General features: G+C 43.0%; 1 protein-coding gene across 1 annotated transcript in view; it reads right to left on the bottom strand.

The window, feature by feature from the left end:
• Positions 1-12,910, bottom strand: part of PPM1L (protein phosphatase, Mg2+/Mn2+ dependent 1L) — a 554,292-nt gene that overhangs the window by 35,498 nt on the left and 505,884 nt on the right. Inside the window, exon 3 of the mRNA XM_069213236.1 lies at positions 6,077-6,238. Coding sequence (XP_069069337.1) covers positions 6,077-6,238 — 162 coding nt within the window. The remainder of the gene's footprint in view (positions 1-6,076; positions 6,239-12,910) is intronic.

Genomic DNA, 12,910 nt, shown 5'->3' with positions numbered 1-12,910 from the left:
AGAGTTTATCACCCCTAAGGTGCATTATCAGCGATCTTTGGACCACGCCATCTACTTCCCTCGTGGCGCAGAAATAGTGCCTTAGTCTCCCCAACCAATGGAACCACTGCAGCGCTGCTGTGGCAGGGTCCGCCAACTGGCTAAACGGTGGCAATAAAGTGATAGATCAGTGTGCCCGGGGTTGGGTGCCCGGCGTGATGGGTCACATTGTGGTGATGAGCTCATGGTGTCGTGTTGGGGGTGGGCGCGGTTGTTTATGATAAGGTACCTTTGCCCTCTAGTGTTGAGGCGGGTGAGTTGAGGTGCAGGACCGGAGTCCTTCTGCCAGACGTGGTGGGACACCTGTGGTTATGCACAGTAGCTGGGGGAGGTCTGAGTGCTTTTATTTATATTTAGTGTTCCCCTTAGTGTCTTTTGCTGACCGCCTCTTGTTGCTGAGGCCTTCGTCGCTGGGCCGGGTGGATCTGCAGAGGTCTCACAAATGGTATTACACATCTTGTGGTCCTCGTGGACTAGGTCCGACCAGGCCACAGGGTGAAGCAAGCAGCGGCAAGTGCCCTGTCTCTTGCAGCTCCGCACCTGTGGTGTTGGGAGCCCCAGGCGCTGCTCGGCCTAACGTAGCTTCTAGTGCTGGGGCAGCAGCGCGGTGTGAAGAGGAGAGCCGAGAAGGCGGGCGCTGGATGCTAGCCGGTAAAGTGGGCGCTCCAGCCTCATTGCCAGTGTAGCAGGGCCTACTCTGCACATGCTGTACTTTCACACACTCACAGGGGAGTCAGCACACACCTACAACTGCTGTGCATCTGGTGAGGAGAGACAGTACGGTCTCGCACCCATTTATTTATAGCCTCAGGGCTGAGCCCAGCCTCCGAGGTGCGTGGTGATACATTGTAGGGGAGAGCCCGGGTGGCTCTCTATATTCTTAACGAAAATTCGACAAGTTTTAGAACAGATTTGTTTTAGATTTGACATAATCAGCATTTTTCTTTTTTTAAGCACTGCATAGCTTACATTCCTCGCCTTAGTCACTGAATACTTGCAAATTTAAAGAGGCTCTTCCTTGTGGTTTATTCAACCTTTATAACTACCCAAAAGAATCTTAACTGGAGGCTGTCCAAATAAATATATGGACATAGAGGTGAAAACCAGTGGAAATATTTTCTCATTTCTTTAGGGGAAAAAAGATGGTACCTAAGAAACCGGCAGAAACAAGGAAAAAATGTGAAATTAATGATTCTCAGAATAATGAGAAAATCTGACAAAGTATCGAACTTAGTGGACCTGATTCTCAAACAAACTCGTAAATCTGTGGCACATGCTTACCCCACTGCATGGGTACAGATTTGTTAATTTCAGGAAGCGAAAAATAAATATTTTCGATCGGACTTCTGGAATCCTAAACCAAACGCAGGGTTTCAGGAGCTCTCTTAAAAACACTTCCGCTTTGCAGAGGTAGTTCTGCAAACATAATTGGAATGGTGTGACCCTGCACATCTGAAAAACCACACATTTTTTTTTTTTTCATGATGTGGAAAGCTATCCCAACCGCGACCCTACAAAGGGAATCCCATTCCGTTACACCTTCCCTAATTTTGGGGGTATTCCCAGCACAGACTCACCTTGGAAAGATCTTATTGACAGGGTGGTAGTGGACTGGTTCAAGTTAACCTACGTTAAAGAGCGCTCCAGAGTTTTTCAGGCAATCCTAGCTCCTCGAATACGATTCACGCATGCATAAAACAGTTTAATACGAGTAAACAGAAATTTGTGAATGGCTTGCACTCGTAAATCAGGTCTTTTTTCTTGTAAATTTAACTTACAAATGGCTTTATGAATTGGCACCATTGTGTTTATAAAATTGAATTATGTAAGGCCCGCCTTACCCCGCGTAAGCCTCGTTTCGAAATCTACTTTGACAGAATATTTTACCACGGTCTCACCGCCTTTTCAAAGCGTGTATAAAATGTACAGAATCTGCATGTAAGAAATCGGGACCGCCCCTTAATGTTTTATCACTGCAATCAGTTTCTGGGGAAACATTTTAGAACGCATCGACGCCGTTTTCCAAACAGATTATATGCGCCTGCTGCCCTCTGCTGGTACAAGTACAAACAGCAGATAATAAGAACAATGTTGCTTGGATTCTTGGGAGCGGTCTTCAAAGTTTTTAAAGCCGCGCTCCCTCGGTGAAATAAATGATGGGGGTGGGCCTCTGAATTTTTCACAATTCTTCTATTAAATTGCCAATGTTTAAGTATGTCTATATTTACTTGCAGTTAGGTTCTGTTACTGTTTTAAAAATGCAATCAATTACATGATGCCAAACATGCTACTCTGGTCAGGCAGGCCTTACTAATGTGTAAAAGTATCCACTGAGTGATTATTAGTAGTGGGGGTGGGGGTTTTGAAGTGTATTTGGAGTCCCTTCCTTTTTGACAGATACTCCCAGTTTGTATGTAAATGACAAGGCATGTTGGTGACTCGCCCATTACAGAGCAGTTAACTGTGCTGCTCATTTTTATCAGCTTAAATCAAGGATGTCATCTGGTGACTGCACAGGAGTGTGTGTGGATCCACCTAGCAAGCAACAGGAAAAAGTTCACAGGGAGGTGCAGCACAAATATAAAGCTTTGACCACTCTTAGGCTACGGAGGAGAAGTTTCTTAAGAACACTCTGAAATTCCCTATGTAGACTGCATACAAATAACATGAAAAGGATAACCGACTGGCAGCGTTTTCTGTTCAACCAATGGCGAAACAGGAATCACCAAAATTGCCCCTGTGGATGGGGAAATTCAGAATGTCACCCACGATGCCATGAGACAATGATGTATAACAGTGTGCCAATGTTTGTCCAAGGTAGCAGGCTAGGAACAGAGCTACTTAGAAAATGTAATCAGTGCTGCTGTTCTGCCTGAGACAGGATGATGCATAAAAAAGGCAGGGGCACATCACCAGGGAAGCCATTAAAGACTGAATTATTGAGTATACGACGGCATTTGACTATGCAGTCCAGGGGCAACTGTATACAAAATAATCTGCGTGGCTAATTCCTTCACCATTGTTCCACGTTATACAGACCCTTTACGTGGACAGAGTTGGGTTTAATTTGGCCCCTCGAACTTTGTCTCTGAAAACATTGAAAATAATAGGCAACCAAAAACAGAGATGCATGATTGTACCCATGCTGTTCAAATTATATACAGATGATCTCATGGAAAAGCTGGTACCAGTCATTAAATTCCTTTAAAAATGGGTATATTACATATCGCCCTTTTCCAGTCCGGATTCCAGATCTCACTATTTTTTTCAACCATTTTATTCAAAGTTGTCAAAGTGACCAGAAACGAATGACGTCATACATTATATCTCATGTCTAGTGGCCACCAGAAATGTTAACAGTGTTAAAAATCTACAGTACCAGGAACAATATGGCTGTAAACTTTAAAAAAAAGTGTTGCATAACTTTTTTAAATTTGTAAATACTGTTTCTGCAAAGGGGGGGGGGGGGGGGGGCTGCAGATGCCATCTTGAAACTAAAATGTTATCAATCTCTCCACGTTAGGAAGACCAAACTGATGCCTACGTTTACATATGGTCTGAAGTTTATTCGTGGGAAACTGGCAGATTTGCTTGATTTTACACTGAGTAGTAGTTTTGGTTGTCTTCTGCCTATCCAAAGTCACAGATCAATTGCAAATAAGGTTACAGTTTGCACCGGGTGAGCAAAAGCTTTGAAATTTCAGTTTGCTCAGATGTACTACCACACGAAGCAACCAGACAAAGCCACTCTAATGTGTTATTTGTTGGAGGCAATACAGTATCACAAGGTGCCTTTGGCACCTCTGCTGGATAATATCTTTGAAACGTTTCCCTGAAATGTTTTCTTGACCACTTTAGATGCATCACTGATTTGGGTACAGTTTGCCTACTAATGTCTTTAAAGCTGTGTTGACCTAAAATTATACCTTTTGAATTGGCCATTTAGAAGGCGCACAAGCAAAACGCAGACCCCGAGTACAGGAGCAAGAGAATTCTGAAAAACGTAAAAAGAGCATAAGGTCGTCATCTTAAGGTGGCATAGAGGTATTTTTGGATGGCAAGATGGTGTCGGTTCGCGAGCAGAAGGCTTCACTGTGGTTCAAAGGATGATTATCTGTGCAAAGTAAGTGGGGGATTTGGAAACAAGTGTATGCTGGCAGTAGTGATTAAGGTTGTACCCTCATTCTTTGTGCTCAATATCTGCACTTAACTGACTAGGTGTGGCAACCAGAAGTTTTGTTTTCAAGAACAGTTCTCATATTGTTATAATTATGTTTGAAACAGGCGAACTACAGATTTTCGAAGAAAGTTGGCAGCAGGTAAAGGCTGTGTTCTCTCCCAAAGTTATTGATTAGGGGTCGAGGTTTCAGTGTGGCATGGAGGCAATGTTTTAGTAGAATTTCTCCGGAATTTAAATTATGTGCAAATATGGAGCAATCATGTGTAATAATATGCAACCCCATAATGTAAGGATGACCTTCTCAGAAGTGGGGATTAACCACTTTGAATTGGAGGCGTGACTCAAAATTCCTTAGGGGACAGTGACTTAAACCCCTGCCCAGCATTTAATCTGTTAAAGCTTTTAAATAAAAATGCATGCATTCTCCATATTTTGTTTAGTATTTCAAGGAGGTTCAGCAGTCACAAATGTGTTTCAGCCTACTCGGGAGCCGCCATGCATTACAATTAAGTTTTTTTCTCATTTTTATTATATTTTCATTACACAGCCTACCTTGTACTTTTGGTCCGATCAACCAACTAAATGTATTTTTCGGCATTCAGTGGCTTGTTCCAAACCAGGCTTTGTGTGTGTTTCTTAAAGTACACAGATATCAACATTATAAAAAAAAAAGGTCTTTCACTTAAAAAGGAACTTAAATCCTGAACCTCAGTTATCTAATGAGTACGAGGGTCAGTAATAGGCTAATTGACAAATCTTTTTTTTCATGAGTAAATGTGCCTTTCTGCAGGAAATTCATGAGAAGCTTCCACCGATGTTGTAAGGCACACGTATTCAAAGAAAAAGAGAACCAGAGCCAATGCTTTCAAAATAATTTTTGAAAACAAAATATCCTATTTAGACCTGGGCAGTGGTACCGCTAATGCTCAGGCACAAACCATGAGACTTTCCATCCATAGCATTGAGAAGTATTGCTACTCAATTATGGGGCGGCCTAGCTGTGGAGCAAGAATGATGCAGTGGCATCAGGCCTCAGCAAAGCAGTGCCTTCAAGGCCTTTTTGACCTCCCAGGTCTACATAGTGGATCCGCAGAGCGCCTGGTAGAACACAGAGCTGATAGAATTGACATAAGCTCTGCTTGCACACACCATATAGCATGGTTGGGATTTGAGCTGCCTGCATTGCAGTTTGACGAGAATTATGGATGTTCCCCAAGCTTGCACTGGCAAAAGGGGTATACTGATACCATGCACGAATGACACTAGCATGACAAACCCCAGGAAAGGTGACCACCACAAGGCAAAAGCAGTGATAGGGCTTGCGTCCCACTTCTGCGGCTGAGAATTTCCACTCCTCTGGCCGCTGCACATGGGTGCCAAAATGGGGATGGAAAGGCTATGAACTATGTGAGTACTGGGAAGCAAAATATATGGTGTCCACCGGCAACTTAGAGGTGACAGGCACCATATCCAACAACCTGTCTCAATGCTGAGCCCTGCTGGATTCAAGAAGCGAGTCCCACAACACAACTCAAACCTGGATAGAGCATGGTGGCCGCTAGTGGAGGTAGGCAGAAAAGGCAGAATCTAACCACTACCGGTGCCCTGTAACTGGCAGCTCAGTGCAGATGGCGGGACCATGGTGAGACAAGGCCTGTTGCACTTCCGAGGTCTTAATCAAATGATAACTTCTAAATTACAAAACAAGCACAAACTAAATTACAAACTTGGTTTGTAGAACAGGCATTTGGTGCAGGCCAACAGAAATAGCATTAGCTTTGTGTTAATCTTTGATGATTACTTGACAATACATATTAAGAGCATGTTTTATGGGTACTACATGTTTAATCAACTCACCAGCTCGTTTGATCCTTTTCCTCTCTTTCAGCTGGTAAGGCTTGTGATCATGTGACAAAGGGATTGCATTACCGTCTTTGTCACACAACACTCCACGTGAATCTCCAACATTTGCCACTGTAAGATCTTTATCAGAAAGCAATGCAATCAAGCAGGTTGTTCCTAGAAAAAAAGCGAATATGAATTAAAAACAAATACAGTTCCAGTTTTTTATAGAATGCTGTAGGTAAGAAGGCCTTTTATTGGAGAAACAAAATAACCACAGAGCTATTGCAAGTTCAAACATAATTGTTGCTTCAGATGCAAAGAGTGGGTACATCACAGTTGAAGCTTTATTCTAATGCTTCACTGTGTGGCTAGACAGTCCACTCATAAACAAGCTGGCATTAAGTACACTGGCCGACTGAATTTTGTCACTGAGATTCATAAAAAACAATGCAAAATGACAGAAAAATACCAGCAACAATTCTGAATCGTTCAGATGATATCTGTTAACAAATGAGGTTTCTTCAACCACTTCAAGAGTTTATCTGTTCAATCTATTTTTGCTTCCAATGTGTAAACAAGGACTCTACTGCAAAGAGGAAGAAGGCGCCAGGCACTGCCACTGAGGCCCTCTAATAAAAACAACCTTTGGAAAATATCCTATTTACCATCCATCACTTTGTTTGGTCCAAGGAGGGAGTATAATATGCACACAGATACTAGTATCAGTTGGTGCCGAACCGATTCCATATGCCTATAACCTTTCACTAGTTATCCCACTCAACTGAGTCAAAGGCTTTGTAATACTTTAAAAAGGCAATAGTTCTTAAAGTTTCACTGTAACAATGCCCAACCATGGACTTTTGTAAATTGAGAATGAAACACGTAGTCCAAATATTCCTGTCATATATTAGCAACGAGATTGGGGAACTGTCTGTCATACCTTTTTGGGATAGAATGCAGCTTAAAGTATGAAATTAATGTTACATCATTGTGGGCTGGCAGTCTATCTCCATCTCAAATCAACACTCCAGAAAAGGCTTAAGTACTGAGAAATGGGTCTATGTTACCCCATGTAGTAGTTTGCTGCTTTAATTTATAGTAAAATAAGTGATGCAAATTTGCTGTGGAATGTTACTCATATTTGCAATTGAAATTCTGGGTATATGCCACTTTGCTGCTCTTCATACTCCATCATGCATTTCTAATCCGCCCCTTCACATCTCTTTGTCTATGAGCTGCTGAGAATCAAGCATTTACCTTGCTTTGCTTTTAAGATAACTTTGTTGTTTCTGGGCACCTTTTGTAGGTTGAATAGGTCTGTCCACTTCTGAAAATGCATTGCTCTATGTAGAGTTAGGGCTTGGACACAGTTAAATCTGACACTTTGCAGCACTTTCTTATCACAGGTTTCTCTTACCCTTGGGACATTGCAGGCTAATACCCGTTTCCAACACTATTGCGTTTCCTCTTACTGTTGTAACCCTGGCCTGGGTTGTAAACTGAAGAATACGGTCACTTGACTCTAACACCAAATCGATGGATGTGTTGGCCATCTGAACCAGGATGGGCTAAATGCGCACTCTCTATCTGGCCACTCGACAAATGCAGGATTTTTTCTTCCTTTCCCAAAAGACATCAGTGTGTCTGGAACAATTTCACAGTTTCAAATATATTTATTTAAATCAACAAATCGCCTCTTTCATGATACATTTTCTAATTGTTAGACCTGACAGCCTTAGGGTGGTCACCCCTAACTTTTTGCCTATCTCCCTCCACTTTTGAGATACTGTTTTTGCTGGTTTTTAGACTCTGCACACTGCTAACCAGTGCTAAAGTGCATATGCTCTCTCCCTTTAAACATGGTAACATTGGATCATACCCAAATGGGCCATTTATTTACTTATAAGTCCCTAGTAGAGTGCCAAGGGCCTCTAGATTAAAAGCTACTAGTGGGCCTGCAGCACTGATTGTGCTATCCACTTAAGTAGCCCCTTAACCTTGTCTCAGGCCTGTCATTGCAAGGCCTGTGTTTGCAGTTTCACCGCCAATTCGACTTGGCATTTAAAAGTACTTGCCAAGCCTAACACTCCCCTTTTTCTACATATAAGTCACCCCTAAGGTGTGCCCTGGGTAACCCCTAGGGCAGGGTGCTGTGTAGGTAAAAGGTAGGAAAGGTACCTGTGTAGTTTACATGTCATGGTAGTGTAAAACTCCTAAATTCGTTTTACACTGCTGTGAGGCCTGCTCCCTTCATATGTTAACATTGGGAGTGCCCTCATACATTGTTTGAGTGGTAGCTGCTGATCTGAAAGGAGTAGGGAGGTCATATTTAGTATGGCCAGAATGGTGCCGACTGGTGAAGTTGGATTTAATATTACTATTTTAGAAATGCCACTTTTAGAAAGTGAGCCTTTCTCTGCACTTAAATCTTTCTGTACCTTACAATCCACGTCTGGCTAGGTTTAGTTGACAGCTCCTTGTGCATTCACTCAGACACACCCCAAACACAGGATACTCAGCCTCACCCGCATACATCTGCATTTTGAATGGGTCTTCCTGGGCTGGGAGGGTGGAGGGCCTGCTCTCACACAAAGGACTGCCACACCCCCTACTGGGACCCTGGCAGACAGGATTGAACTGAAGGGGGACCTGGTGCACTTCTAAGCCACTCTTTGAAGTCTCCCCCACATCAAAGGCACATTTGGGTATAAAAACAGGGCCTCTGCCCTACCACCTCAGACGCTTCCTGGAGAAGAAACCTGAACCAGAACCTGCATCCTGCCAAGAAGAACTGCCTGGCTGCCCAAATGGCTCACCTGACTGCTTTCTGAACAGGACTGCTGCCTTGCTGCTCTCTTGCTGTGCTGCAGAAGTGCTCTCCAAGGGCTTGGATACAGCTTGCCTCCTGTTCCCTGAAGTCTCAGGACCAAAAAGACTTCTCTCCTGAACTGGAATCCCCGTGCGGCAGAAATTCAACACACAGCCTGCTCGCAGTGAAAAATTCACCGTACACAGAGTCCAGAATGACGCAACCCGACTTCGCAACAGAAGATCTACGCAGCTCCAGCGACGTGATTGGAACTTCGATGCACGGCCCTACTGGATCGACATAAGATGACTCAGAATGACACAGCCTGACTTCCTGAGAGGAATCGATGCAGCACCTGCTGTGCGGAAGAAAATTCCACACATTGCTTACCGGAATCGACGCAGCACCTGTGATTTCGCTCCGCAAGCCCAGGATTCCACGCATTGTCCCCGAGGCGTCCGAAAACCCTGCAACCCGAAGAGGATCCAAGTCCGCATGCCAGAAATCGACGCAACGTCTTCCCCGCATGGAAAATAACAACAAAAGTCCGTGTGCGAAGGGGCAAAACCGACACACACCTACCATTTTCCATGTACCTCCTCCTCTGCAGTCCCTTGCAAGGATTTTTGCAACGCAAACCAGGTACTTTGCCCTGCAAGAGGCACTTGTTGTTTCTAGGAGAACTTAAGGCACTTTTTATTGCTTTTACAGTAATATTTCAATTCTACGACACTTGATATCACTTTCAGTGATGTCCCTACATTTGCTTATTTCATCTTTAATCGTTTTGACCTACATTTATCCAGATAAATATTATATATTTTTCTAAACACTGTGTGGTATATTTTTGTGGTGCTATATTGTGGTATTGTATGATTTATTGCACAAATACTTTACACATTGCCTTCTAAGTTAAGCCTGACTGCTCAGTGCCAAGTTACCAGAGGGTGGGCACAGGATAATTTGGATTGTGTGTGACTTACCCTGACTAGATTGAGCGTCCTTGCTTGGACAGGGGGGTAACCTGACTGCCAACCAAAGACCGCATTTCTAACACTAATGTAATTAACAGTTTCCACTTGATATTCAATGCTCATTGTGGCCATGGATGAAACATAACACTCTCCCAATATATTTCAATAGGCCAATAGGTGGGTACATTGATCTCCCAAGAGCATCCAGTACACCCAGTTATCTACTAATGCTGGACAATGCTCATGCAAAACAACCACACCAGCCCTCAATGTATTTTATAAGACTTCCAATCACACCTATCAAATACCACATAAATGAATAAGACCTACCTTGTTAAAAACGACTGTAGCAACCACAACACATCAATGATAATACATCCTTATAGGCTGAACCAATCCCCAGACAGTTGTGGATTCCTCAAAACCGAGGTACACGGTACCTGGATTGTATTAACACCGAGAAGCTCTACATGAGGCAGAATGCAGACATTAGGCACTGATATAACTTACGGACCTTTCTGTTTGACAACCATCGGAAATGTGGCTGCTTCATGAAACATTGAAACCTTGAACTGCTTTTCCTCACCGGGCATGAGAGCCAAAGCCAGGCAAATAAATAATGCTGTCTGTAGCACGAAATAACCACACACTGCAACGTCATTAGAGTGGTGGCTCACCCCTGTGAAGGCCTGTTGAAGGAGTACAGCAGCTCGGAGGAACCTTTTCTGCCTGGGCTGTCATTACCCGACAGGGAGCTTGCTTATGAAAAAGTCCAAAATATTCTATTTAGTATTTATTTGAAAGTACTTTCTGAAGAGCCAATATTAAAAAAAAAAAAATCTCCAATGTGTTTCCAGCGCATTGCATGTTCATTCATTAACACTTTAAACGTTCTATCCAGAGTAAATTATTTTTCGCACTGAAAGGGACTCCATGGAAGACTTTTACAGACCATAACTTACAAAATGTCTTCATTTCACATGTTGACCCCACATATAGAAGGATCAAAGGAGCATCTCAGGGAGGCGCTCAATACCAAATCCACCAAGAAAATTGCTGATCAAATGTTTAAAATATTTCAAATCATTCCTTACAATTTCCTGAGCTTTTTACTGCTCACAGGACCTTGATTTAAAGCACAATATACAGCACTATAGTTTTGATGGACTCTTCATCAAAGATTAAAACGTACACCGGGAATCTCGGAGAGGATACTATTATTGAGAAATCAGAGCATCAATTGCAGCTCCTGACCTATTAACGAAACTGTGAAACAGCTTTGAATTATTCAAGCCCATGACATATTCCAACACATCGCTCACAAAGACCCTGTGTCTATGGAAAGTGTCTTGGTTAACATTTCTTTCTACACAGCGTTACCGACCACATTGTGATAGAAGATCACTGACTGACAGCCATAAGCAGCAGGGTGGTCTCCTCTCCCTCTGTCGAGGATGACCTGAGTATAAGTGCCATAATCGTCCCCTCAATGTGCATCTCTCAGACAGTAAGGAGGCAAGGCGGAAGTGATGGGGATGGGAAGTGGACAGTGTCACTGGTGCTCTGCTGGGGTGGAGGGCGGAGGGGGGGGGGGGGCAAGGGAATGTCGTGAGATGCAGACCCCATGCTGAGGTGGTAAATATCCGTAAACAAAACAAACAGACTGCACATTGAGGGCTTGGGGTAATAGTAGCTGGGCAGAGCTGAAAATTGAGGCATTGGCTATAAATGAGAGACGAGTTGCATCACAGTTCTAAGTACATTTTCCCTGATAATTTCACATGTGCTCCCTTTGGCACATGAGGTTTGTTGTAATGCAATTACGTAAATCTTTAAGATAAATGGCTCCAATCATGAAGCTATCATTTTATGGAGAGCAGAGAGTACAGTCACGCCACATTTGCGTTCATCAAGCTATAAAGCCGTCAAACATAAAACAAGGAGAGATAGCTTTAGACACACCTGGTGTGAAAAACAGGCCACCAGAGAGCATATGACTTTTACCAGCTTTACATTAATAGGTATAAAATGCCATTATGAGTGACAAAAACACATTTCAATAAATGGATTGGGTTATTACGAAATGGCACAGGTGTAATGATCAAAATCCTTTAGGAATTGACCTCCCCTGCACCAATTAATATCCCCAACACAGGATCACCAGTGGATTGCAATAATTATCACCCTTCTCCTAGAACAAACTTGCCACAATTACAGATCACACTTAGACCTCACAAAGATAACCACGTAAAAGTTTTTCAAACTAAGGGCAAAACCAAATCACATTATTCCTTCTAAAGCATCTTTCTGCTTGTTGTTTCTGCGGCTGGAATAGGGTCTGGGATTTGGGTAGCACCTTGGGGCCTTAGGCATCCCCGAATCTTGCCGAAAAAATATTTGCCACTAACTCCACATATAACATAACAAATGTTATCAGTGCCTGATTTTCAGTCAACACGGACCCACACATATTAAAACACACACGTTACATTCTTCTACTGAAACAAATCTCAGGAGGTCCTGGGAGCCTGAGCACCATTGATCATTCTTTCAAATGCACTGTGCTAATTTTAGCCTCACAATTTATTAGATGAGTTTACTGCAATGGCATCACATAAGCAACAGGGAAAGGCGATTATCATGTCTGGGTCCCAGCAAAAAGGCCACAATGACCCTACCATTAGATTGACAATTTACCATATTTGTGTGCTGCAAAATTTTTTGCTCTAACATCTACTGCTTGTTGGTTTGCAGAAAATGGTAGACGTTCTTGGGAACGCGTCTAAGGTGAGTTTAGAATGCACAATATATATCACAATGGTGACTGCACTCATGTGATTTACGCCAAAAGTCTGGGATATAGGAAAAAGCTTTTGCTAGGTCTTCTCCTGCATTACCACAAATTAACCCAACACTGTTTTTTAGAGCAATATACCATTATGTCAAAGTCACAGTTATGACTATCAAACAACTTATTAAAACATTTTAGGACTGTGGTTCCCGACCTGCGGTCCGGGGACCCCTGGAGGTCCGTGAAGCCTCCTCAGGGGGTCCGTGGCTGCT

This window comes from Pleurodeles waltl, chromosome 11 (assembly GCF_031143425.1).
Source record: "Pleurodeles waltl isolate 20211129_DDA chromosome 11, aPleWal1.hap1.20221129, whole genome shotgun sequence".
Lineage (NCBI taxonomy): Eukaryota > Metazoa > Chordata > Amphibia > Caudata > Salamandridae > Pleurodeles > Pleurodeles waltl.
This window is presented reverse-complemented; position numbering and strand designations above follow the sequence as displayed.